Here is a 24,684-nt window from a genome sequence, read left to right on the forward strand (position 1 = left end):
ATTTTTAATATTAAAATAGTTTTTAAATGAAAATTACAATGACGCAATTGTAAATTCTATATTAAGTTTTATTAAATTTCTATATTACTATAACGTTGAATATTAGATATTAGTATTCAAATTATTTTGATTCAACATAAAACAGAAAATTTGTTTCAACGAACAATGATTTGTTACTTATTGATGACGAGACAAATATATAGAAAGTTCAAAAGACATGACTATTTAAATAGAGATACCAATTAGAACGAAAACTTGTGATGAAAAAAAGAATAAAATATAGTGAGAGATACAACTCTACAATAAACAAATACAACTGTTTGAGTTTACAAAATAACAAATGAAAAAATAATTTTTTTTACAAAAAAGTACTATGAGAAGTCGCAACTGTTGTTCGCATTTATTCAGATTGTTATTTTTATCTTTAAATATTTAAATATTTTTCTAACAAAAAGTTACGATAATTAAACGCAACTGTAAATTATATATTAAGTTGTATTAAATTTCTCTATTGTTATAATCATTTCTAAAATTTTAGTTAGATTATAGAGTAACGTTGAATATTAGATAGTAATATTCAATTATTTAGGTTCAACACAAAATGGAAAATTTGTTTCAACAAACTTGTTAGTTACTGATGAAGAGACAAATATAAAGAGAGTTCAAAAGACATGACTATTTAAATAGATACACCTATTAGAACAAAAAGTTGTGATGAAAAAAACAGAAATAAAATATAGTGAAAAGAAAACAACTCTACAATGAACAGATACAACCGTTTGAATTAAAAAAAAAAAAACAAAATTTTTACGAAAAGGTACTACAAAAAATTGCAACTGTTGTGTCTGCACTTAATTATATCTTTTTTTTGTCAAACACTTGCATTTCATTACTCAAAGGAGTGAAGTATCATACAAGCAATGGTTACAATACAAGATAAAAGGGCATTCCCCAATGCCAAACAACAAGAAAATACAGTTAAGAATAGTCGGCAATAGGTTCTTGAGAGCTTTGAGCCAAATTCATGAAGATACTTGGAACATGTGAGATCAAGATTGTCGACAAGCTCTTCCATGATCAAATCAGTGGAAAAGGTGATAGCCACTGTCCTGAGACGAGTTGGCGTTAATGAAGAGGTCAGAGCTGAGGTTCTTACCGGTTTGAGTTCACGGAGAAGTAGCTTGACAAGATTTTGAGCATGGTTGAAAGTGCTCTGAAGCTTGAAGATATTTGCTAGAGCTGCCGTCGAAGAACATTTGGCCTTGGACATACCAAAGCCGTAGTCAAAGAGACAACTTGGAATCGGGATCAAAGAGCCATAGAACTTCAAACAAGAGGGTTCAAATAACAAGGCTAAACTGGAAACTAATGCCATGATTCTCAAGGAATTTAAGCAGAGCCATAACAACGATGACGAATCACTTCTCAAATGGAAATCATAGTGAAAGTGATCTTGATCACACCTTCGGCTATAATATGGCTTCGACACATGGAGCAAAAGATCATAATTGGACTTACATGGATTTAGCGTTGGATCAGCAATTGAATGGGACTTGTCCCAGGAATTGATAGAAAACAGAAGCGGGAGTCTCGATTGCCTTGAGCTTTGATGAGCAGATTTTGTCGAGTAATCGCTTCAACCCAGGGTTCGCAATTGATAATAGCTTTCCTGAATCAAGAGTGTCGATAGAAATTGCAGAAGTTGTCGAAAACTCTTACAAACACCATATCGAAATCACTTAGAAACGAGTTTAGAAGAAGTTTAGAGTTAATGGACCTGGGTGTTGAAGCTGTGGGCTTTACTTTTGGTAAACTTAATGGGCATGTAGATAGGACATGGTCCACCAAGAGAAAACCTAGTTTTCCAATCGAAGAGTTTGGGTGTGGCGGCTGGCCGGAAAACGCAGAGAGCTTTGCGGAGCATAGAGCAACTCTTGTGCGTGATAGATCGGCGGGATTGGCCGGTGGTTGTGTCTTGATTCGAGTTTGGAGACTAGGTCCACTGGGGAAAATCCTAGAGTCACAAACGCTTGCCAAATTAAGGGCTGAGTGAGGAGTCTGTCCGAACTTGACGGAAAGATTTGCGGTGCAAATAACATCTCCGGTGCTTGTAGAATTAGCGGAAGCAGAACATTGGCCATATACTGAATCAAATTTGGAAACTAAGTCCACTGGGAAAAACTCTAGTTTCGCCATCAATCGCTAAAATGACGGATGGTTGTAGTGGCTGCCCAAATATTGCAGAGATTTTTGTCGATTACAGAACATCTTCGGTGGAGAGAATGTCAGCTGGAGTAGGCAAAGGTCGGGGTTTGGTATGGAGGTAACAAAGAAGAGAGTTTGAGAAGGGTTAAACAAAAAGAAAATTTGGGGAAAAAATTGCAAAAGAGAGCACTTAAAGAAGCAGATCGGGGACGAGAGTGAGATGTGTCGGAGAGATCCCGACGCCGGCGAGCAGCAGCTCCGCCGGCGTCGAAATGCTTGGTTAAAAGAGATGTCTCGGAAATCATGTCTGGGAGAGAAAATGAATGATTTTATTTCTCCATGTGGACATTTTGCACTTGATTATATCTAATAACTCATATAAACTGCTTTTAAATAGAAAGCATCTATTACCATATTGAAAAGTCAAATCCAAAAACTCACTATATAATCCATCTAACTCTTGGAAAAAAGCTCTAGATATTTTCATTAAATTTTTATAGTTAAAATTAACTAAAAGTTGTAAATTAGATTCATCATTCCAAAAATCTTTTGTTAAATCAAGAATTAGAGAAATTTCTTTACTTTAAAAAAATGAATTCTAGAGAATAATTTAGAAAGATGTAAAAAACTGTTGAAATTGAAATTTTATATTATTGTGTGTCATAACAAAAAAATGAAAACAGTTCAAACAAACAAATATATATATATATATATATATATATTTCAAAAGATATGAATATTCGAATAAACACAACTCTACAATGAAAAATTGCAACTTTTCATAAAACACACAATTTAAATTTTCTACAAATTTTTTTGAAAAATTATCCAAAAAGTACGATTGAAAAGACACAACTTTTGGTGGCATTTATTCAGATTGCTATTATATATAGATTACAGTAAATTTATACTTTAAACATATTATAATATGCCAAAAATAACATATCTACTTTTAATGTCATTTTCAAAAATATAAATAAAATAATGTTAAGATTTTGAGTCGGTTTGGAAGCAATGCAAGTATTGAAGTTAACGTCGTTGTAAAAATCGACCTTAACTAATTAACTTCGTTTACTAAGTGATGTTAACATTAATACAGCAACATTTAATATAAGTGACACTAGACAATGCTAAGTTAATTATTATATCATTTAGTAAAGCGATAAATGATCTTGTAATTCAAATATCACTACACCTTTTTTGTAGTATAATTACAAATTTCCTTCATGGTTGTTTTTTTAAATTTCCGTCCCTATCAGTATTTCTACATTAATTTGTGAGAATTATTAGAACTATTTACTACAAATTTTATTATTATACAGAATAGTGAGTATATTTATTACACATATATTGTTACTTATCTGTAGCTAATTACTACAAAAATAATTAGTAACTACTTACTACAAATTTAAGTTACAATTCACAATAGTAGGTATATTTGTTACAACAATGTTGTTACTTAAGTATAGCTAATTACCTCAATAATAATTAGTAAATAATTAATACAAAATTATTTACAATCATAAATAATGAGTATAATTGTCACAAAAATATGGTTACTTATCCGTAGCTATATATTTCTCATAAACTTTATTGATATTTAATATTGTCACTAATTATTACAATAGACTTCAATTTTCCTACTAAATTTATAATTTTATTTTATGTTACTAATTAGTAACTAATTGTCACAATAATTTGCTATAAAATAGGCAAAGCTATATCATCCGATATATGTAGTGACGTGTCACATTACACTCTTTTTTTTTTCAACCAAACATTAATAAATTAAAAGAGAACTCCAAGATTGGTTGCCCAAACCGGAGAAAAAGAGTTTACAAAAGAGGATTCAGAAGTTAAACATTTTGAAGACCGAGCAAGACAATCCGCCCTTACGTTGACGTCGCGAAGAATCCTGACTAAGTTGAAGGAAGGGTAAGAAGTTCGGAGCAGTGCGAAATCCTCAAGCAAATTCGAAAAAGCGGGCCAATCAGCAGGCGTCTGCACCATCGTAACTAGCTCAGCACAGTCTGTCTCAAAAGTCTGACAAACCACTCCAGCCTCCAATAAAGAAACCATAGCCCAGATCAGTGCTTCTAATTCCGCGTGTAAGGAAGTAGGGCCTCGTCGGTGACTCCGTGCTCCCAAAAGAAGTGTTGAATTTTTTCCACTACAACACCACCAGCTCAGACCCTGGAACGGATCCGAACTTTTCCATGAACCATCAATCTGACAACGGAGAAAGAGGTCCCTATCCTCCAAAAGAGGCAGAGGATCCAGATAACGCGCCGAATATGATTTGGCCTCTTCCCACAATAATTTATCATTAGCCGCTTGATTCAGAATTTCAGATGGCTCTAACTCGATACCTTGGAAAACCTTTTTGTTCCTATCTTTCCAAATCGACCATACAATCCAGGGGAGACGAAAGGCTATATCCGGGGCCCCAGATTGGGAAGAAGCCCGCCAGAATATAAAATCTAAATTCGCATAAATCGAAGCATATGGGAAATCTCCCTGGTCTAACGCGACTGGAGAAAGATCCCAAATGCAACGCGACCGAGGGCACTCAAAAAGCGCATGGTTTATAGTCTCAACTGCAGAGTCACATCTCTTACATAGATCATCACACCGGACACCCCGATGCGCCAACCGTTCTAACACGGGAAGAGTACCTGACCCAATCTGCCAGAAAAAGTGTTGAATCCGCGAGGGTACATCTAATTTCCATGACTGTGCCCGCAAGGGCATACATGTCGGACCATACACAACATCCGTAATTAGTTCTCGGGCCAACCGATATCCTGATTTGACCGAATACTTACCTGATTTAGTAAAATGCCATACTAACTTGTCCGGTTTATAAGTTTTACTAATCGGCATACTCCGAATAAGAGAGACATCCACTGGATCAAAAAACTCCTCAAGAATAGGCAAATGCCAGTCTTTCGTAATTGGATTGATTAAATGGTTAACCATCAAACTTGGCAGCCACAAACTCCCCCGACCACTCGCTGGTCTGGGACGAATATCCGGTAACCATGGATCACACTACACTCTTATCAACACGTAATATGAAAAACATAAAAAATCACCTTGTTAAAATTACGTTTTTACATCGAAAAACTCTAGTAATTCCAATTTCTGAATTTGCCATCAAAATGTTGACAACAATTAAAACAATTTCTATTTTCTGTTGCCCAGCCCACGGTTTGCCATATTTGAAAGCGGAGAAACAATGTTGTGCATAATGGTTGTGTTCTATCACCTTCGGAAATCTTCAAAGATATCGACAGGGAGATCAAGAACTCCACTGAATGTCAGTCGAGTTGCTAAAGCACCTCTCCTGAAAAGGAGAGGATAAGAAAAAGCCAACTTGAAGTTCAGTTACTTGCCTTCCCCATTCTTTCGAAGTTGCTAGCATTCTATCTCCTTTGCTCCAAGGGAATCTGTAATAGTAAACCACGCACAGATGCTAGGAATGAAGCCAGCCAATGCCCCTTACATTACAAGAAGATCGCTAGTAGAAGAAGATACCCACACCCACGGCCAGAGAATAGGCGAATAGGGGAAAAACATGAATAGGGCTTTTTGAAATAAATAGGGTTTGCGCAATTCCATTTCTAATAGAATGCCGTCTTTAGCAAAAGCAAAGGAGGAATGATCTACGAATGCCGGGCATAATGTATTAGTATTACCCGAGCTAAGTGCGCTGTTTTCAGAACAAATGCACAGTGAATCTACGAAGTCTTCCCCTTAATGTTAATGTCCTAAAGCAGGAGAGAGTTAATCAACGGGTAGCCCTCTGTCAATCTCTGATGGCATCAAATCCGCAAAGTGGACAAATCAAAATATGAGAATCAACAGCAGTCTCAGTAAGAGTAGCACGTTTTCGACCAGGCTTAGGATAACCGATTCTTTATTTATCAAGCCCTTCTGTAACAGAACTAGCACCGCTTACTTTGACAACAGGGGATGATTTCACAGTGACTTTATCTGTAACACCGATAATGAACTCACTAGAAAGTCAAGTCATCTGTTCCAGAGCCTATGAGCTCTACATTCAGCGGCTACGGGCATGTATATGCACTCCCTCCTTCTCAGTTGGCTTCAATGGGTGAGTAAATGGATACTTCAAAAGCAAAAGGGGGTTTAGACAGGGTGATCCGCTTTCGCGTTATCTCTTTGTCCTTGCTCTAAACTGTCTATCAGCCATGCTGGATAAAGCTTCAGAAGAAGGGAAATTAAAATATCATTACAAGTGTCGTGATTTAAAGCTTACTCATTTATGCTTTGCAGACAACTTGCTAATATTTGTTGATGGATCTTTAGCCTCAGTCCAAACGGTCCTCACCATCCTAAAGGAGTTTGAAGCTGCTTCTGGTCTGGCCATCAGTCTTCCAAAAACAAGTTTCTTCTCTTCGGGGCTATCCTCAGCTGAAATAGATCAGATCAAACACAAAACAGGGGTTAGTCATGGGCAACTACCGATCCGCTACCTAGGTATACCTTTGTGTACTAAAAAGCTTACCCTTTTGGATTGTGCTCCACTGATTCAGAAGGTTAAGAGCAACTTAAATGCCTGGTCAACAAAGTCTCTCTCATTTTCGGGAAGATTACAGCTCCTTAACACCGTGATTGCTGGCTTGATGAATTTCTGGTGCTCAGCTTTTCTCCTGCCAAAGAAATGTATTGATACATTAAATTAGGCCTGCGACTTCGGTTTATTCGGGTTGGTTTTTTCGGTTATCGGGTTATTTCGAAATTGAAACCTCTACCGAAACTAACCGATTAATCAATCGGGTCGGTTCGGTTCAGACACGGTTTATTCGGTTTGGAGGGTCGGTTATTTCGGTTAATAACCGAATGTTAATAAAACACTATATAAGACCAAACACAACTCAACAACATCATAAAATACAAACTGTTTCATTACATTTAACATCTCAAGTGCTTATGATAGCATACAGTTCATGCTTACAAAAAACAACAAGTACAAGTGTTCATCAGTCAATCCTACTTCTCTTATACATAAAGAGACTATGGGAGACAATTTACAAAAAAAAGAACACTTACAAAAGTCTCCATGATGGTCTAATACTTAGGTTACAAAGATATTAGGAGACATTTGTTCAAAAAATAAGTCACTTGCCAAAAGTTAATACCGAGAATGAGAATTGACAATATACCAATGATCCTCTCCTATTACCAGACCAAATTGTCATTCTCTACTAACTCGATTCCAAAAAATAGTTAATAGTTATCAGTTTTTTTTTTTTGCAAAAAGATATAGAGTGTGAGAGACAATAAGATCATTAGTTGGTTCTAGTCTCCTTTGTTCATCTCTACATCACGGAACTGCAGCTGCATGAGTCGCATTTTGTGTAGCTGCACAAGGAAAATGATTATCAATTAGTCAATTTGCTTGAACGTAATGAAAAATGTAAGAATTATGAGAAAATGATTACCTAAGGACTCATGAAACTGCAATTCTTCAAACATCTGAACTAAGCTGGCTAATTTCTCAGCTTGAATGGTGTTCCTTAGCCACTGTTGAGTGCAAACCAACGATTCAACCATGAAAGGTGACATAGAACTGCGATATGGGTCCAAGATGCGACCACTGGTGCTAAATGCGGATTCAGAAGCAACCGACGACACTTGAACAGCAAGGATATCTCTAGCTAGCTTGGATAAGACTAGAAATTTAGAACTGTTGCGCCACCACCAAGATAAAACATCAAAGTCCAATCCCAAAGCAGATGGAGTCCTTGGCACCGGTTTCTCCAACAAGTAAATATCTAACTCACTGCTACATTCTTCATTTGTAATTTCAGCCACCATCTCAGAGTATAGTGTATCCATCCTCATCCGACAAATCAAACAAATCATTTGCGGATACTACAGGATTAGTTCCAACTCCAGCAGTAGTTGGTACTCCAGGTTCACTTAAGCTCAACTTCATCACATACTCTGCATACAGCTTCTTCATGACACCCTTGATTGATGATCTTAGATGAGTACTTTCAACACTGTCTTTTCCATATAGCTTGTTGAAGCAAAGCCCAGCAAACTGCATCTTGTTCCTGGGATCAAACACACTTGCGATGATCACAAGCGGATTCATGTTCAAGAGACCATCCCAATATTTTTCAAACTTACTCATCATCATCATCGCTTCTGTCTTTAGTAGCACATCACCGTTTGTGCTTAGATTGATCAGATTCCTCTCAATAGTCACAATCTCGTTATAGCAAAAAGTAGAGGTCACTGATTTGGTGGCTGAGAAAGACAAAGTGCAGTTGAAAAATATCTTCAAGAACTTAACTAACCTCTGCACTTGATCCCAATCAGCAAAAGTAGGAGGACCAACACGCTTCTGTCCATTCAACTCAGCTTCATCACCCGTAGCCTCTCCATTTTCTTCAGTTTCCATGAAATAGTCATTATACAACTTATCTTCGGCCAACATCTTCTCAAAGGCAACCCGAAACTTGATTGCAGCTGTCAGCATTAGATAGGTGGAATTCCATCTAGTAGCAACATCAAGACACAAACTACCTCTACCTACATTCCCTGTGTCGACCCTCAACAGAAACAACTTCAGTCTATCACCAGATGATCTCACATACTTAACCGCATTTCTGATTGAAACTATACTCCTTTTTGCTTTGGATAAACCATCCCTCACTATCAAGTTGAGGATATGCGCACAACACCGCATATGAAAATAATCACCATTGCTTACTAAAGCATCAGGTCCTCTCATGATCAAAGCGTCTGTGAAAACCCTTAGAGCCTTGTCATTCCCCTTAGCATTATCGACTGTTACTGTGAAGACCTTCTCGATTCCCCATTCTTCTAGACAGGCAACCAAGTGCTCAGCAATTGTATCACCTTTGTGATCTGTGACTGGCTTAAAACTAATGATCCTCTTCTGCAGCTTCCAATCTCTGTCAATTCAGTGAACTGTTACCACCATATAGCTACAAGAAGTCGTTGGAGCTACCCAGATATTAGTTGTCATCAAAACTCTCTACTTCTCCTACTAAACAGCTCATTCAAAGCTTCTTTGTGTTGAAGAAACATAGTGTATATATCTGATGTCGCTGTCTTCCTGCAATGGACAGTATACATTGGAAGCATGTTGCTGCACAATCTCCTAAATCCCTCGGACTCCACAAATGCAAACGGCAGCTCATTAAGGACGATCATCTCATTCACAGACCTTATGAACAAACCTTGATCATACTTGATTGCTGTCATTACACCACTGCTACCACCAGCCAACACCTTCTGACTTCCACTCTCTTGATGCATCTTGAACAACTTACACCTACTAATATGATTCTTCATTGCACTTGTTCCATGAATCACTGTGTCACATCCTATCTCTTGACCACAGTACCGACAGTTTGCAATGGCATCATCATGTGCTTGCTGAACAAAATGCTCCCAAACATGAGACCTATGAGCTGGCTTTCTCCTCGGCTGAGTTTGTTTTCTCTTCTCTCCAAATGAAGAAGCTAGCGAACCATCATCAATCTCTTCATGTAGGACGGGGTCGCTATTGTCTTCACCAGAATCATGAGACATCTGTTAAGTTACAACAAAGGAAAAAGATCAATTCAAGAACAACACTATCATAACAAATACTAACTATCGAACATCAAGAGATTACATATCAATCCAATAACAACACTATCATAACAATCGAAACTCATCTGGTATAGAACCAACCCAAGAGAACACTATTCTAACAAGTAATAAGTCTCGAACATCAAAGCAAAAGAAAGAACCAAACCTAGATATCCCTATCATAACAACTGATAACTATCGAACATCAAAAGAAACATATCAATCCAATAACAACACTAACTTAACAAGTTATATCAATCGAACATCAAAGAAAAAGAACCAAACCAAGAGAACACTATCCTAACAAGTAATAAGTCTCGAACATCAAAGCAAAAGAACCAAACCTAGATATCCCTATCATAACAACTAATAACTATCGAACATCAAAATAAACATATCAATCCAATAACAACACTAACTTAACAAGTTATATCAATCGAACATCAAAGAAAAAGAACCAAACCAAGAGAACACTATCCTAACAAGTAATAAGTCTCGAACATCAAAGCAAAAGAACCAAACCTAGATATCCCTATCATAACAAATACTAACTATCGAACATCAAGATATTACATATTAATCGAACATCAAAGATAAATAACCAAACCAAGACAACACTATCTCAACAAGTAATAACTATCGAACATCAAAGCAAAAGAACCAAACCAAGATAACCCTATCATAACAACTAATAACCCTAAATCTATACAACGAATATAAATCGATTTATCTGTCGCCAATCAAAGACACACAACGAATGAAAGACACAACAAATCAAACACACACAACAAAACAAACACACACAACAAATCAAAGACACACGACGAATCAAAGACACAACGGATCAAGTAGTTTAACTGTTTATGGCTTAAAGAGAACTTACACTGGATCGTCTGAGAACAAGGTTGATCGAGACAAGAACACACATGATCGAACAGAAAATCGAAGTTCTTCTCTCAGTCGCCACAAAGACAGAGAGTTTAGATAGATTAGGTTAGATTGGTAACTAATGAAATAAACCGGATTATTAGCTTAAATAGCTAGGGTTTAATTTTCGGGTTTCCGTCGGTTATGCCTCTCCGAACCAAACCGAACCGATTACATAACCAAAATTCTCTTTTAACCATTCCGATCAGAATCCGAAATCAAATAAAATCGAACCGAATTGTCCTAATCTCGGTTCGGTTCGGTTTGGACAATTTGGTTTGGGTCGGATTGCCAGGCCTACATTAAATTCTTTAACTAGTGCTTTCTTGTGGAAAGGAACCACAGAGGGTCATCACTCGGCTCGAGTGGCTTGGGAAACTATCACTAATGACAAAACAGAAGGAGGACTTGGAATTCGTGATTTGCGAAAGTGGAATACAGCGTGTATGCTAAAACTTATCTGGCTTTTATTCTTCAGGTCAGGTTCGGTGTGGGTTGCTTGGTTCAGATTAACTGTCCTTTTGGGTGATCTCAGCAACTTCTAGACTCGGAAGCCAAACACCAAGTTCTCCTGGCTAACAAACAAGCTCTTAAAGCTTCGGGAAGAGGTTTACCCTTGGATAAAGATGAAGGTGGGAAATGGCAAAAGCTGTAGGTTCTGGAGCGATCACTGCTGTAATCTTGGACGGCTGTCGACTTACCTGAGTAATGAGGGACCTCTGGGAATATCGCAAAGATCAACCATTGCTGACCTATGGCGTCAAGGCTCCTGGAGAGTACCGCCTGCATGGTCAGATAAACAGGTCAACTACCACATTGAGCTAACTACTTTGAGATTAACAAATGAAGAGGATAAGTATGTCTGGTGGCTAAATGATCAATTGCGAGATGGTCCATCAACTGGAAATATATACACTGCCCTGAGAGAAACCCTACCTAAGGTGGCATGGCACAGGATTTTTTGGTTCACTAAGGGTATTCCGAAGCATAGATTCCTCACCTGGCTTTTTGTGTTGAACATTTGCCCAACTCGGGACAGACTTTGATCTTGGGGTCTATCGCTAGATCCGTCATGTCTGTTCTGCGGATCGAATAATGAGAGTCGTGATCATCTCTTCTTCGACTGTCCGTTCAGCTGGAGCATCTGGAATCTCATCGCCAATCGCCGCTCCTTTTCCCCTGTGCGCTCTTGGTCAGACTGTCTTCAACGACTCATAAACTTCCAAGGAACCCGGGATGCAAAGATCCTCCTCTTCACTGCTTGGCAAGCTACGATCTACCACTTGTGGACGGAAAGGAACCACCGCCTCCATCGAAACAGTTTCAAATCTGCCGATCTCATTGTCAAACAGATCGATTCTCTTCTTCGAAACAGAGCATTAAGCTTCTGTGATTCCAACTCGACCTTGTCTTCCAATATGCTTCAACTCTGGTTTGTAGGTTCTTAGCCACAAAGTGGAAAACCCTAATCGCCGCTGGTTCTCTTTCAGTCTCTTTCTCTTCTCTCGATCTCGATTCTCTGCCAATCATTGATGGCAGCATGGGATGGTTTGAATTGGCTTCTAGTGCCTAACCGTTTTTCTGGTTCGGTTTCAACTAATCGGTTCAAACTTGGTTCTGTTTTAACTATGGGTTCTGTTTGGTTTAGTTATATCTCTAATTTTCTTTTTTCATTGGGCTTCCAGTATTGGGTCTTTGGCCATGTAAAACATTTGCTACATGCTATTTAAATTTAAATGCCTTTTAACAAAAAAAAACTTCATAAATCAATTTCGGAACCTCATATTACTTTGGCTATGATCTTTTATGTGCTGCTTGACACCAACACCTCCTTGTAATTCTTGTTTTTTATCCTTTTTTGCAAGGTTTACATTCTCTAGGTTAAGCTTATTTTGTATAACCTAAACTCTTTCATTCCTAATATGATATTCACATTCCTATCAAAAAAAAATATATATATATATATATATATATGACATTTAGAATTTGAGTCAAAACTTTTTTCAGTGATTGACATTAAATTAACAAAATTAATAATTATCAAATTCATGTTCAACAGCCTTTCGGCCATAAAAGTGTCACTACCCTAATAATATATTAGCACAATCTTATAACTTTTATACGTAACCAGTCAATTGATTTGTTTTGACAGACTATATAGGAAATTTGTCGTATGGGTGGTGGCATGTTACCACGTGCATTTGCTAGTATATACCATGTACCGCAGCCTCTGATAATCTGAATAGTTTGAGTTTGCCCTAAAACTTTCTCTCCCAAGCTCGAATATGGAGGAGCGCTACCACCAAATCTCTCTGATGCCGGTGGAGTTTCTGCTCGCCGGCGTCGGGGTACAGCGATATTAGCTTCCGTTCTCTGCTTCCTTTGCTCTCTTAGTTTTTTTTTTCATTCTCTTTTCCCCTTTTTCCCTCTTTTGGTTCCCGTTTTGCAAACTACAAAGATCCTTTCCATCCCACCAGTCTCAGGTACAGGCTTGCAAAAAACCAAAATCAACTACGATTCAGCCTCACTGCCGACGGAAATCAAGTCCCCTTGTCCCTTTAGCTATCGATCCGGAATGACTACCACTTCTGCAGATTTCTTTTCCCCAACTGTCACCCGAGCTTTGGCAGGCGGAGACGGAGACGAATGTGGGTGAGGAAACCTCCAACAAAGTGCTTTTTTCCGCTGCTGGACTACCGTCTTGAAAACAGACCATTCCCTGCGCTTGGCAGCTCTGTATGTGCTTTCACCGGAGACGTCTATCTCAACCTCCCGGGCCAGCCGCTATGCGTTACAATTCTCAAATCTGAACTCCAGATCTGATATCGGCATGGTAGCTTTACATGAGGACTCGCCCAAATTACAAAAGCCCAGGTTTCACTCTGTTTAACCCTTTGTCATTCCTTCGACTTTGTCTAGATTATTTGGTCAGCCTCGGTGTCCGAAGACTGCATCAGAGAAACCACTTAGCTAGGCTGTCACGGATGTACATAGGGTGTGGTAGAACTATGGTTATTACTCAGGATGTGTCATTGTCTACTGGTCCCCGAAACTGGAGTTATCAATATGTTCTCAACCCTCAACAATCACCATCCCTTATGAAGCTCAGGTCTGCTGCTCCCTGGTCCGTGTTTTGCCGATCACACCCTTTGTGTGGAATTCTTGATCACCATCTCCATGGCAGAGAGGGTCCACCTAGAGTGTCACGGTATCACACTTGCTCTTCGTACATGTTAGTAACTCCGTTTGTACGCTCTCCTGCCCACAAAACCTCACAACCAACCTCTCTCCCGAATCTAAGGTCTGATTTTCATCGTTTAGTATCTCACCGACTTCATACTCTGTGTGGAATTCTTGATCACGATCTCCATGGCAGAGACTGTAGGCCTGGGCAAAAAAACTGGACCCAAAAACCCAAACCGAAACCGACCCGAAAATATGGACCCGAATTCGAATCCGGAACCGGTAAAATACCCTATTGGGTCCTAATCTCCTAAACCCGAAGAACCGGAATCGAACCCGGAACCGAACCGAAAACCGAATGGGTACCCGACATACCCGTAATAAAATCATATATAGAGAATATTAGTTATATATATTTTTATATAACATTGTTATTCAAAGTTACAACTTAAAATTCAAAAATATTATTTTTTCTTAGATCAAAATAATGAAAATACTCAAAATAACCAAAATTATATTGAAATATTTAGCTATATTTTAAAAAATATTTATTTTAAAAAATTTATTTTAATATTTAACATTAAAATTTCTGAATAATCGGGTAAAATTCAGATTTTCGGGTTAAATTTCGGGTAATCGGGTACAAAATACCCGAACCCGAATGATATCCGATTTTTTTGGGTATTTATAGGTTCTGAAATTTTAGATCCGAACTGACCCGAACCCGGTAAGACTCGAACCGAACCCGAACTGATATTTTCTGTTTACCCTATTGGGTCCTAAACTCCTCTACCCGAAAAATCCGAACCCGATCGGTTCCTACCCGAACCCGACCCGAGTACCCAATGCCCAGGGCTAGCAGAGAGGATCCACCTACTATGATACGGGCTTACACCTGCTGCTTGCGAACCCTGGTTTTAGTCCCATTGGTGAACATTTCTGTTCAGAAACCCTTGAAGTCTCATGGCATCTCAGTTCTGATTGCAAGCTACCGAGGGTGTGTTTATGGTCTCAGAGTTTTCTCCACCAACAATCACCTCTCGCCATCTCCGGCCACATACTTCAAGTACCAATGCCTCAAGCAAACTGATACCAATACCTCCACCACCATACGGGCCTTTGTTCCCGAAACCCGGACCATGGCCTTGACTTGGCTATTGTTACTCAATCCGGCGAGCTACTTGGCTCTGCTTCTCATATCAACGGCACAATGCCTTTTGACTGTGACCTATTTGTCATCTCTCGAGTCTATCGAAGATGTCCACTCTTGCAACCTTGATTCCGCTTGTTTCCATTTGCTCTATAGCACTTGTTTCATAGCTATCATGCAGGGGCGGACCCAGCAAAAATTATTACTGGTGACAGATTACCACTTGGTGGAATCAAACCCTCAACCTTGAGCATATTTTACCTTGTTCTCAAACCATTCTGCTATTTAGCCTTTTCTGTTTAGTGTAAATTTTTTGATATTACAATATTACTGGTGGCAGCTGCCACCACAAACCATAACGTAGATCCGCCCCTGTTATCATGGACCCTTGCTTGATGTCGTTGTTACCTTTAATCATGCTTATGGCTTTGGGGAAAGCCTTAATTTGTATCTTCTTAAACTTTGGGATATTTCATCCTTATCTTTGTATTGTTTCTATTTGATTAATAGAAGCACTTGGTTGATAAAAAAAAAAATACCATGTACCGAAGTAACCCAACCAACCCATATACGTTCATCGTGGTGCTTTTATACATATGTGAGCGTTTTAATACGTGGATACGTACATGCATTTAGGTAGACGTAAATGTATTTAATTATTTGGGGCTCTAGCTATTTGCATAGCTTCTAACATCTAAATAAAATGTAGCTTGTCCTCTTCTGCTAGTCACCATCATGCCAATTATCATTAGGTGTTTATATTTATTGCAATTTGGATACACCGTCTGACGTCTGTGTCTTACACGAACATGCATATCTAGCTTCTCGATGATCTATATATATAGGGGTTTTAAGTGGTAATGCAAATTGACTTACAAATTTCGGTTGCGGCGTAATCCACAAAACCAATTTTGTTTGATTTAACTAACTGAAAAAGTAACAAGAAGTTGTTTTTATGGGTTTCTCGTTGGTCTTTCTAGAATTTGTAGCATTACTAATTTTATCCACCGATTTTAATTTGAAATTTTATAAAAATAAAAAAAATGATCCAAATTTCTATCATCTAATTAGTGATTACTTTTTCAAGGTGAATATAATCGTCAAATAATACATTCAACTGTTCTAATGAATTTAAAACATGATATTGTTTCGAGTGGTCAAATAAATTACTTTAGTAAATTTCTTTCGTTTAATTGAAATAACAACATTTGATGATAGATGTGATGACTCCAAAAAACGATGACATGCTTCTCCATTTATATATTTATCATCAACAAATATGTTCCAATTATATTTGGTATATTTCATAAGCAACGCATGAAAAGCTTAGTTTCTTTTTCATTTTACATAAGAAAAGGTTGACAGAGACGAAAACAACGTGAATAATGGCATCTTTCCATGCCTCCATCGATATATAATCGAAGAAGAAAGATGAATCAGCTTTAATTCAATAAATAAAAATTAAACTCATGAATCTCCCTTTCGGAAAGAGAGTCGTTGTAGGGTTTATTGGAGCCTCTTGGGAAATCCATAGGAAGAAAAAGAAAAAGTTCGACTTAAAAAGTGATTGCTTTTTCTTCTTTTCTTTTCCCCACTATAATTGAGTTTCGTGTATAATTTTCAAAAGTACACAGAAAACACTACATCACTTATTTCCTTTCTAAATTTTGCTTAATATAAAAATCTATCATTATTTCATCTCTTTAATTAGATAAAGTTCTCGTCAGCTTTCTTTGGCAGATGAAGTTACATTATAAACTTTATTTATCAAAATATAATTTTCAGCTTGTTGCTGATTTTTTATCCACTCGAATTTCTTTTTAGTTATATTCAATGTTTTGGTTTATGAGTTTAACCATATGTGTAGCTAACTATAAAAATTATCAAAAAAATTATAACGAAGGTAATAATATTAAGCGATTATACAATTTCTAAAGTCTAACAAGAACTCTTTTTTTTAATCATTATTACTAATTTACCATCGAGGTTCTCTTAGACTATATGTCACGTTGTTATATAAGTCGTGTTTTCAAATATTTTTTTGTTGTTGCTGTAATAAATTGTTTTACAAGAGCATTTAATTGTGGCATTTTGCATTTAATATGTTGCACTAGATTGAAGGATATTTTGTCCGAAAAAGATAGATCTTAGTTGTTGACATACCCTAGTTATTTTATACAGTCAGATGTAATTTCTTTGATGTGGATACTAATTTCTGATAATACTGTCAAAACATAAATCATTACTCCTACTTTCTAACAGAAACTCCAATAAACCACTTAAATTCTTGTTCGTAAAGAGGGAGAGATTTCATTTAATAGAGACACAAAGGACTCAACCTTGAACCTTCCAAAAATATTTCTTTGTTAACTTGGCGTTACTTATTGCATGCAATTTGATAATATTCTTAAGATAGAGGCCTGTCATATAGTAAAAAAGTTTCTAAGTAAAGTTAAAGTTTCCAATCATTCGCGTCTCACAAATATTGGCGAAAGAAACGTTCACTACAATACAACACAATACAAATACACAACGTAATTAATTTGTAAAGAATAACAAATGTAATTAATTTTGTTTGTTACTCTTATTAGTTAGTACGTAGTTTATCAACTTAATTATCGTTTTTGTTTTGTCTCGTCGATCATGTGTTAATGTTCAAATGTTTCATACTAATATATAAACCCCCCCCCCCCCCCCCCAAAAAAAAAAAAAAACTGCCTAATTCATAAAAGGACAATATTGCGTCGTGGCATTAGTATTTGTTAATCAGTGTATTACATTTTAGTTTGATAAATTTAACTAACGTTTAGTATGGAATATTTAGCCTAGCTTAGGGTCCTCCCGGGTCCACCCACCTCCATCAATTATCATTCTGTTATCTTTTTATTTTGACAATCCAACAGTGGTTGTGAATCATGTGATATAGCTTCACACCTATACATGATCCCCACAAATTAAATTTGTAAATTACGTTAATCTCGTATGAAACAGCCAAAACTATGAAACGTCATCTAATCAAGGTTTTATTCAAAAAGGAAAACATCACTGAACACAAAATTAACAATGTTTTTTACATCAAATATGGAGTTTAATGAAGGCTTGTGTGTGTTTCCCAACTCAATATCATCACCAACCCGTTAATCAAACACTATATATTAAGCACATCAACCTCAATTTAAAACTTTAGCCATCTACAAAAACAATACAAAAATGGAGAAACGACAAGCTTGCTTCGCGATATGGTCTACAGAATCGCAAATGTTTTGTAGAACTGTACAATATTATCCGATTTAAATCGCTTTGTTGTAGTTTTATATATTCTAGATTTAAATTGAATCCTTCCATTAGTAAAATGGTTATGAAACTGAGGTCTTTTTGATATAATATTGAAAAGAGAAAGATAGAAAAGTGGTTTGTAGACTTGTAGTCAATAACGCGAACTAACATTTTGATGCGTAATTACAAATTATGATCATGATCATGATAGACTTTATTGAATATGAAATTTCGTGCCCACACTATAGAAAATCACTAAAGATCCCATGTGCCCTTGTCTGCATTCACTTAAGTCCTTTTTCGTTTTATTGGACATCTTTTTCTACTAAAATATATATTTACTTATTTAGATGTGTTACAAATTCACTTTTCATGATAGACACAGTCTTTATGTATATTTGGATAAAAACTGGGACATATCTAAAAGTTATGTTTTTCAATAAATATTATCGCAATTAAAATTGATAATTATCCATCAAAATGAATCTTTATTCACAGACAAATTTTAAAACTATAGGATACATAAATATTTGATTTCCTTGTATAAATAGTGATTGTAGCGGTAACTTTGATATTTTGTAAGCGAATAAATAATATACATTTATTCGAATTTGAAAATATGTTATGTATTGTTGTTCACCATTTCTTTCTGATTCCATAATATACATGACACATAGCCACATAGGTATGAAATTGGATGTTAGTTTCACTCGTACATTCATCTGACGAAAAGAATTCATAATTTGCCATCATATTGCAGCAAACTGTACATGCATATACTTTAGACATTGTAATAGACTAATAGTGGATGCACACCACACACACACAAAAAAAAGAGACGCAGTTTAGTAATGATTGAGTAGGCAGCTCGTGGGCATATTATTAAATTGAATGGTGTGATGGATTTGCAGACAGTGTGTTCTGGTGAAACTCGAAATTTTATATATGAACGACAAGATGATGGATATTTTTTTACTTTAGAAATCTCATTTTATTTTTATTTTTTTACCCAACGAAAAATTCATTTCTCTAACCTACCATTTAAACATTGTCCCACTTCAAAATTAATCCAACCATATAAAAAAATATACGACACACATCGTAAAGAAAAATATAAAACAAATTTGGGATGGTCTTACACACACACTTCCAATTTGTTCGTCGTCCGATCCGTGAACTAGTGATGATGATCCAATGGCATAATCGTTATATCACTATAAACCTACGGATAATATTGTCATTCAAATCTAAACCTTACAATTATTACAACCCAAAATAAAATAAAAAAAGATTAAACAAATCCACCTATCTTATCTCAAAACCACGAGAATATTCTCATTTTATTGGAAGCCAAACAACTATATTAAAAAAAACTGTAAAGAATTCCTATAAAAAAAACTATAAACTATAAAAAAATTCAAATTTAAAAACTCAATTATCCCCTCCTAAAAAAAATTAGACCACTAATTCTTTAACGTTTAGAAACTGTTGTAACAGAAAAGTAGCAATTTAAGAGATGTTGTCGATACAGTAATCACTCATGTATCAACGGCGCCGTCAAATTTCCCGTTACACTATTCCTTAGTTCACACGAGGGCTTTTTTTAATTACTATTTTTCTTTCTCAAGTGAAAACGACAAGTGTTAATCGTGGCCGTTAAAAATACTACGATTAAAATCAATCGTCACCATCTATAACAGAACAATACGCGAGAGAACACAGACGAGTGATTTTAGAAAGAGAGAGAGAGAGAGAGAGAGAGAGAGAGAGATCTAGAAGAAAGGTGACGTCGTCGGAGATAATGGCGGCGGTAAGGAGAAGAGAAGGAGATACGGTGGAAGAAAATGAAGTTACGACGCCGGTGAAGAGGAGGAAGATGGAGGAGGTGGAATCAACTAGGATAATATCGTCGCCGTGCGTCGTACAGGCGACGAATAATCGTGGTGGTGGAACGGTGGATAGGAATTCAGCTGGAGCGTCGGAGACGAGTGTTGTTATAGTTCGACGGGGAGATTCTTCGGCTCCTCCGGTTGCAGAAGAAGAAGAAGAAGAAGAAGAAGAAGAAGAGTACAGTCAAATCGGAGAAGATTCGTGTTGTTCAAGTATTAGATCCGAAGAGAAATCAAAACGGAGAATCGAATTTGTAGATTATGTCGAGGTGATCATCTTCTTCTTCTTTGAATTTTTATTTTTATTTTTTTGATTTCCAGATTTTTGAATATTTTTTTTTGAATTTTCCAGGAAAATAACGGTGAAGATGATGATGATCAAAGTGGAACGTCATGGATTTATGATGATTATAATAAGAGGTTTTTTTTTGTTTTGTTATTAAAGAGTTTTTGAATTTTTTTGGAAAAATTCAGTTATTAATTTTTAAAAATTTTCTATAAATAAAAATATATCAGGAGGAGAGATTCAAATGGTGAGGAGGAATCATCATCGATGGATTCAGAAGAAGATGTTGTTGTGGAGTCTCGTCGTCGGTTAAAGATGAGTAAGAAGAAGAAGAAGAAGAGTTGTGAGACGACGTCGACGGTGAAAGAAACTGAGTTAGATGATTTTTTCCAAGCGGCGGAGACTAATCTACGCAATCAAATCTTAGAATCTTCTATCAAGTACGTAAAGTCTTTTTTCCTCTTTTCTTCAAAATTTTAACAATGAACTAATTACAGATTTTGATACTAGCTACTTAGGATTTGGAAACTGATTGATTTTTTTTTTTTTTTAAATTTGGTAGGTATAACTTTGATTTCGAGAATGAGGAGCCACTACAAGGTGGACGATACGAGTGGGTTAAATTGAATCCATGAAGCTGATCATGAAGACCAACTCACCACCCCAAGTACTTGATCTCTTCTGTAATGCATATATTTGCTTAACAAAATCCCCAATTGTAGATATATATCTTTCTCTCTTTCTTTCTTTCTTTCTTTCTTTCTTTCCCTCAAATAATTTAGTAACATCATGTACTTCAAATTTCGTTTTGTCTTTCACAAGTATATAATTAGATTCATGCTTTTTTCTTTCTCGATTAATTAACTACTTTAAGTTTTTAACATATCAGTAATTTACAGACATAATTATCAAGAAAATGCATAAAAATGAATATTACTACCATTTTATTTGTAATTTTGAAAAAAAAAAGAATCATATTTAGTTTTTCTTTTTTTTTTTGACAATGAAAAATAAAATAGAGTGTAGATAATAATCAGAAAAAAAAATAGAAGAAGCAAATTAAGGCTGACGTGGTAAAGGAATATTTACTGTTTGTTCATCAGGCTTTTTTGATTTTTCAGTGTAAAAGTTACTATTTTTTCTCACTTGGATCTCCATGCTGCTACTCTAGAGTACTCTAGTGTCTAGTGATTTGATTAACTACAAACTTGTGCTTCACCTGCTATATTGATATTAACCAAATACATATAATAACTTCTTACAATATACAGATCTAAAAGAAAAATCATATTTGAAACACAAAATATAGCCATTCTTAGTTACTTTATTTTAATTCTATGTAACGTGGATTTTAGGTATTATTGTTCATCATTTCAGTAGCAAAAATATTTAGTCATTTGCTCCTAAAATCTCTACTGGCAAAAAAAAAGGATCTGTAGTAGTAGTATTAAATTGAAAAAGCTAGTCCAGGACCAAAGAATGGACCTAAAGCTTGAGTTTGAGACATGATTGGTGTGTATTTCCGTGTCGCTTTCTATCAGTAAAATAAAATGAGTCAGTCACAAATCTTTTCATACCAAAAAACTCTGACATTATTATAACTCTCTCTTATTAATTTCCTAAACCAAGAATGACTTTATTTACAACTTTCTCTTCCTTTTGTTTTGGTCTCTCCTTTTCTGGTTTTCTGTTTTGGTAATTATTATCTCTCTTTACTTTAAAAACACTACAACTCAAAAGATTCAACTAGAAAATACAAATTTCAGTGGTTATGATTAAAATGTTTAAATTGTGTCGTACTGTTGTACTGATCGGTTAAAAAGAAACTGACACAACAACACAACAACACAAAAAGATGCGAGAATATGTACGTACACTAAATACCACGAGGCAATAGATATTTTTTTACTTTTTTTCTTGTTTTTTTTTTTTTTTTTTGGCCCGATATTACAGATGTCTGCTTCCACAAAAGACTTTAACCAAATAGGAGTGATAGAATACAGTCTGGGATCATAATTTTGAAAATAAATATATTCCTGAGCAATTCTATCAGCAAATAAATTACCATCTCGTTTAGAAAACACAAACTTGACTTCTTCAAAGTTATGACAAAGGCATCTGATATCTTGAAGTATGGGCGCAATTTGGGGCATGCTGTCCTCACCATTGATAGCAAAACCGTGACACAGATGCCACTGTCCATCGTAATGCTTCAGCTTCTATTTCCAGAACAGAGCGCGTTCTTGGCACAACTCTAGCTTCCAGCCATAACACCTTTCCACCTTGATCCCGAAGGATCCACCCAGTTCCCCTACGGTTACCTTCTCTCGGCCAGGCTCCATCCGTATAACACTTAACCCAATCCGCCTGTGGGCTGATCCATTTCACTTGCTGGGCTATTCTACTAATGGTGGTAGCACCTACATCCTTTGACTGCACCCTGTTTTTCCATTCTTCAGCATCCTCTTCTGCTAATTTTAACAGCCTTATCGCCTCAGTTTCTCTCCCTTTAAACACCAGATCATTCCTATTTTTCCACAACCTCATTATCCAGTGACAGAGATTAGCCCTATCTGCTAGTAGGGGCTGAAGATTCTGAAAATTACATGACCAATAAAAGTTCTCGTAAACAGAATCAGTCCATTCACCACCATGAGGAACTGGAACTGGGGATAACGCCCACACCAATCTGACAAAGGAACATTTAAACAACACATGATTAACTGATTCGATACACTGTGGGCATCTATGACATTCGGCTTCCCTTGCAATGTGACAATGAGCAAGGTTTCCAGCCACCGATAAGCAATTACTCAGGCATTTCAAGACAAAGTGATGTATTTTCAGTGGTGCATCCAATTTCCATACAATTTGGAATAAAGCATTAAGGCTTGGCTGATCAACCATCTGCGCTCGCCCTCGTTGGTTGATCTCTTTCACCACCACCCAATACCCTGATTTAACACTATAATCCTGAGTGTAGGTATCAGAAGTCATCGCTCCCCCTGGCCTTATCTCTTCTATCATTCTTCTGTCCTCCTCATCAAAGACCGTAGAAACTAATTCCCAGTTCCACTCCTTGCCGTCGGAATGGAGGATATTACTCACTGTTTCCAGTTTGGAGACTGAATTGCGTAGCCTCGTAGGAATATGCTTCACTTTAGTGATACCTCTGGCAGGTTTAGACTGGATCCATTGGTTTCGCCAAATATTGATACTTTTACCACTCCCAATCATTGCTCTTGCACCTTGCTTTAATAGTTCTTGTGCAGCATGTAAACTTCGCCAGGCATAGAACGGCATGGATCCTAGTGGAGCATTCAGAGGGTATGTCTTCCTAAAATATCGACTTTTATAAACCCGGGCTAGCAAGGAATCCTTCTGTGTGATGTATCGACTTTTTTCCTTGTTTCTTCTATGGATTTTGTTTTATTTGTCAATAAGTGGTAAAAGAGTGTTGCAAAATTGGAATCTTTTTTTATCGGCTTGTTTTTATAAATTGGACTCGATGGCCTAATTTTGAGAATCATATACATAAAAGTAAAGTTTTGGTCTCTTCTTATTGGTTGATTTTCATTTATTGCTTTCTATTTTTTTATTTTTTTTTATTTGCTAGCTAATTGTTTAATTGCTTTAAACAATATTTCAGAGCCAATTAACACAATACATTTAACTCACACATTAAAATAAAATTATAACTGAAAATAAAATAAATTATGCATTAATCATATTCCACCACTCAATTTTATTCAAACACAAAAATTATAATTTTAACTCTCATAATTCTAAATGTAACTTCCGTCAATTTTTATCATATAAATAAGTATTCTCTCATTCTCTCATATTGGCATTCTTTTACTTTATCATTTTCACATTCTCTCATTCTCTTCCACTTCTCTCATTCTCTTCCACAATACCTCAAATCATTTTTTGTTTTTTTTTTTGTTTTGGATTTCTTATTTTTGTTGTATGGGTTACAAAAAACCAAATGAAATATCATTGTAAAATTTAAATGTTAAATTTTAATTTTAGAGACTACATGATATATATTTTACTTTGTTCTTATTTTTAAAGATTCATCTCTATTATCTAATTTGGATTATCATGTTATAAGTAATAATTCTCTCCTC

The 24,684-nt window shown here is 36.2% G+C and overlaps 3 protein-coding genes across 3 annotated transcripts; 1 reads left to right on the forward strand and 2 right to left on the reverse strand.

The window, feature by feature from the left end:
• Positions 1-8,050: 8,050 nt before the first annotated feature.
• On the reverse strand, positions 8,051-11,844 carry LOC104715521 (zinc finger BED domain-containing protein RICESLEEPER 3-like). The gene is made up of 5 exons (XM_010432917.2): positions 11,812-11,844; positions 11,472-11,553; positions 9,946-10,019; positions 9,341-9,801; positions 8,051-9,158 (listed from the first exon to the last, which is right to left on the reverse strand). The coding sequence occupies exons 1-5, from the start codon at positions 11,842-11,844 to the stop codon at positions 8,051-8,053; spliced, it is 1,758 nt and encodes a 585-aa protein (XP_010431219.2).
• Positions 11,845-19,919: 8,075 nt separating this feature from the next.
• On the forward strand, positions 19,920-21,404 carry LOC104711607 (uncharacterized). The gene is made up of 4 exons (XM_010428301.3): positions 19,920-20,537; positions 20,621-20,688; positions 20,785-20,994; positions 21,117-21,404. The coding sequence occupies exons 1-4, from the start codon at positions 20,181-20,183 to the stop codon at positions 21,187-21,189; spliced, it is 708 nt and encodes a 235-aa protein (XP_010426603.1). The 5' UTR covers positions 19,920-20,180; the 3' UTR covers positions 21,190-21,404.
• Positions 21,405-22,714: 1,310 nt separating this feature from the next.
• Positions 22,715-23,857, reverse strand: LOC147938860 (uncharacterized). The gene has a single exon (XM_087465784.1). The coding sequence runs from the start codon at positions 23,855-23,857 to the stop codon at positions 22,715-22,717; it is 1,143 nt and encodes a 380-aa protein (XP_087321910.1).
• Positions 23,858-24,684: the final 827 nt, after the last annotated feature.

This window comes from Camelina sativa, chromosome 9 (assembly GCF_030686135.1).
Source record: "Camelina sativa cultivar CO46 ecotype springtype chromosome 9, ASM3068613v1".
In the NCBI taxonomy this organism is placed as follows: domain Eukaryota; kingdom Viridiplantae; phylum Streptophyta; class Magnoliopsida; order Brassicales; family Brassicaceae; genus Camelina; species Camelina sativa.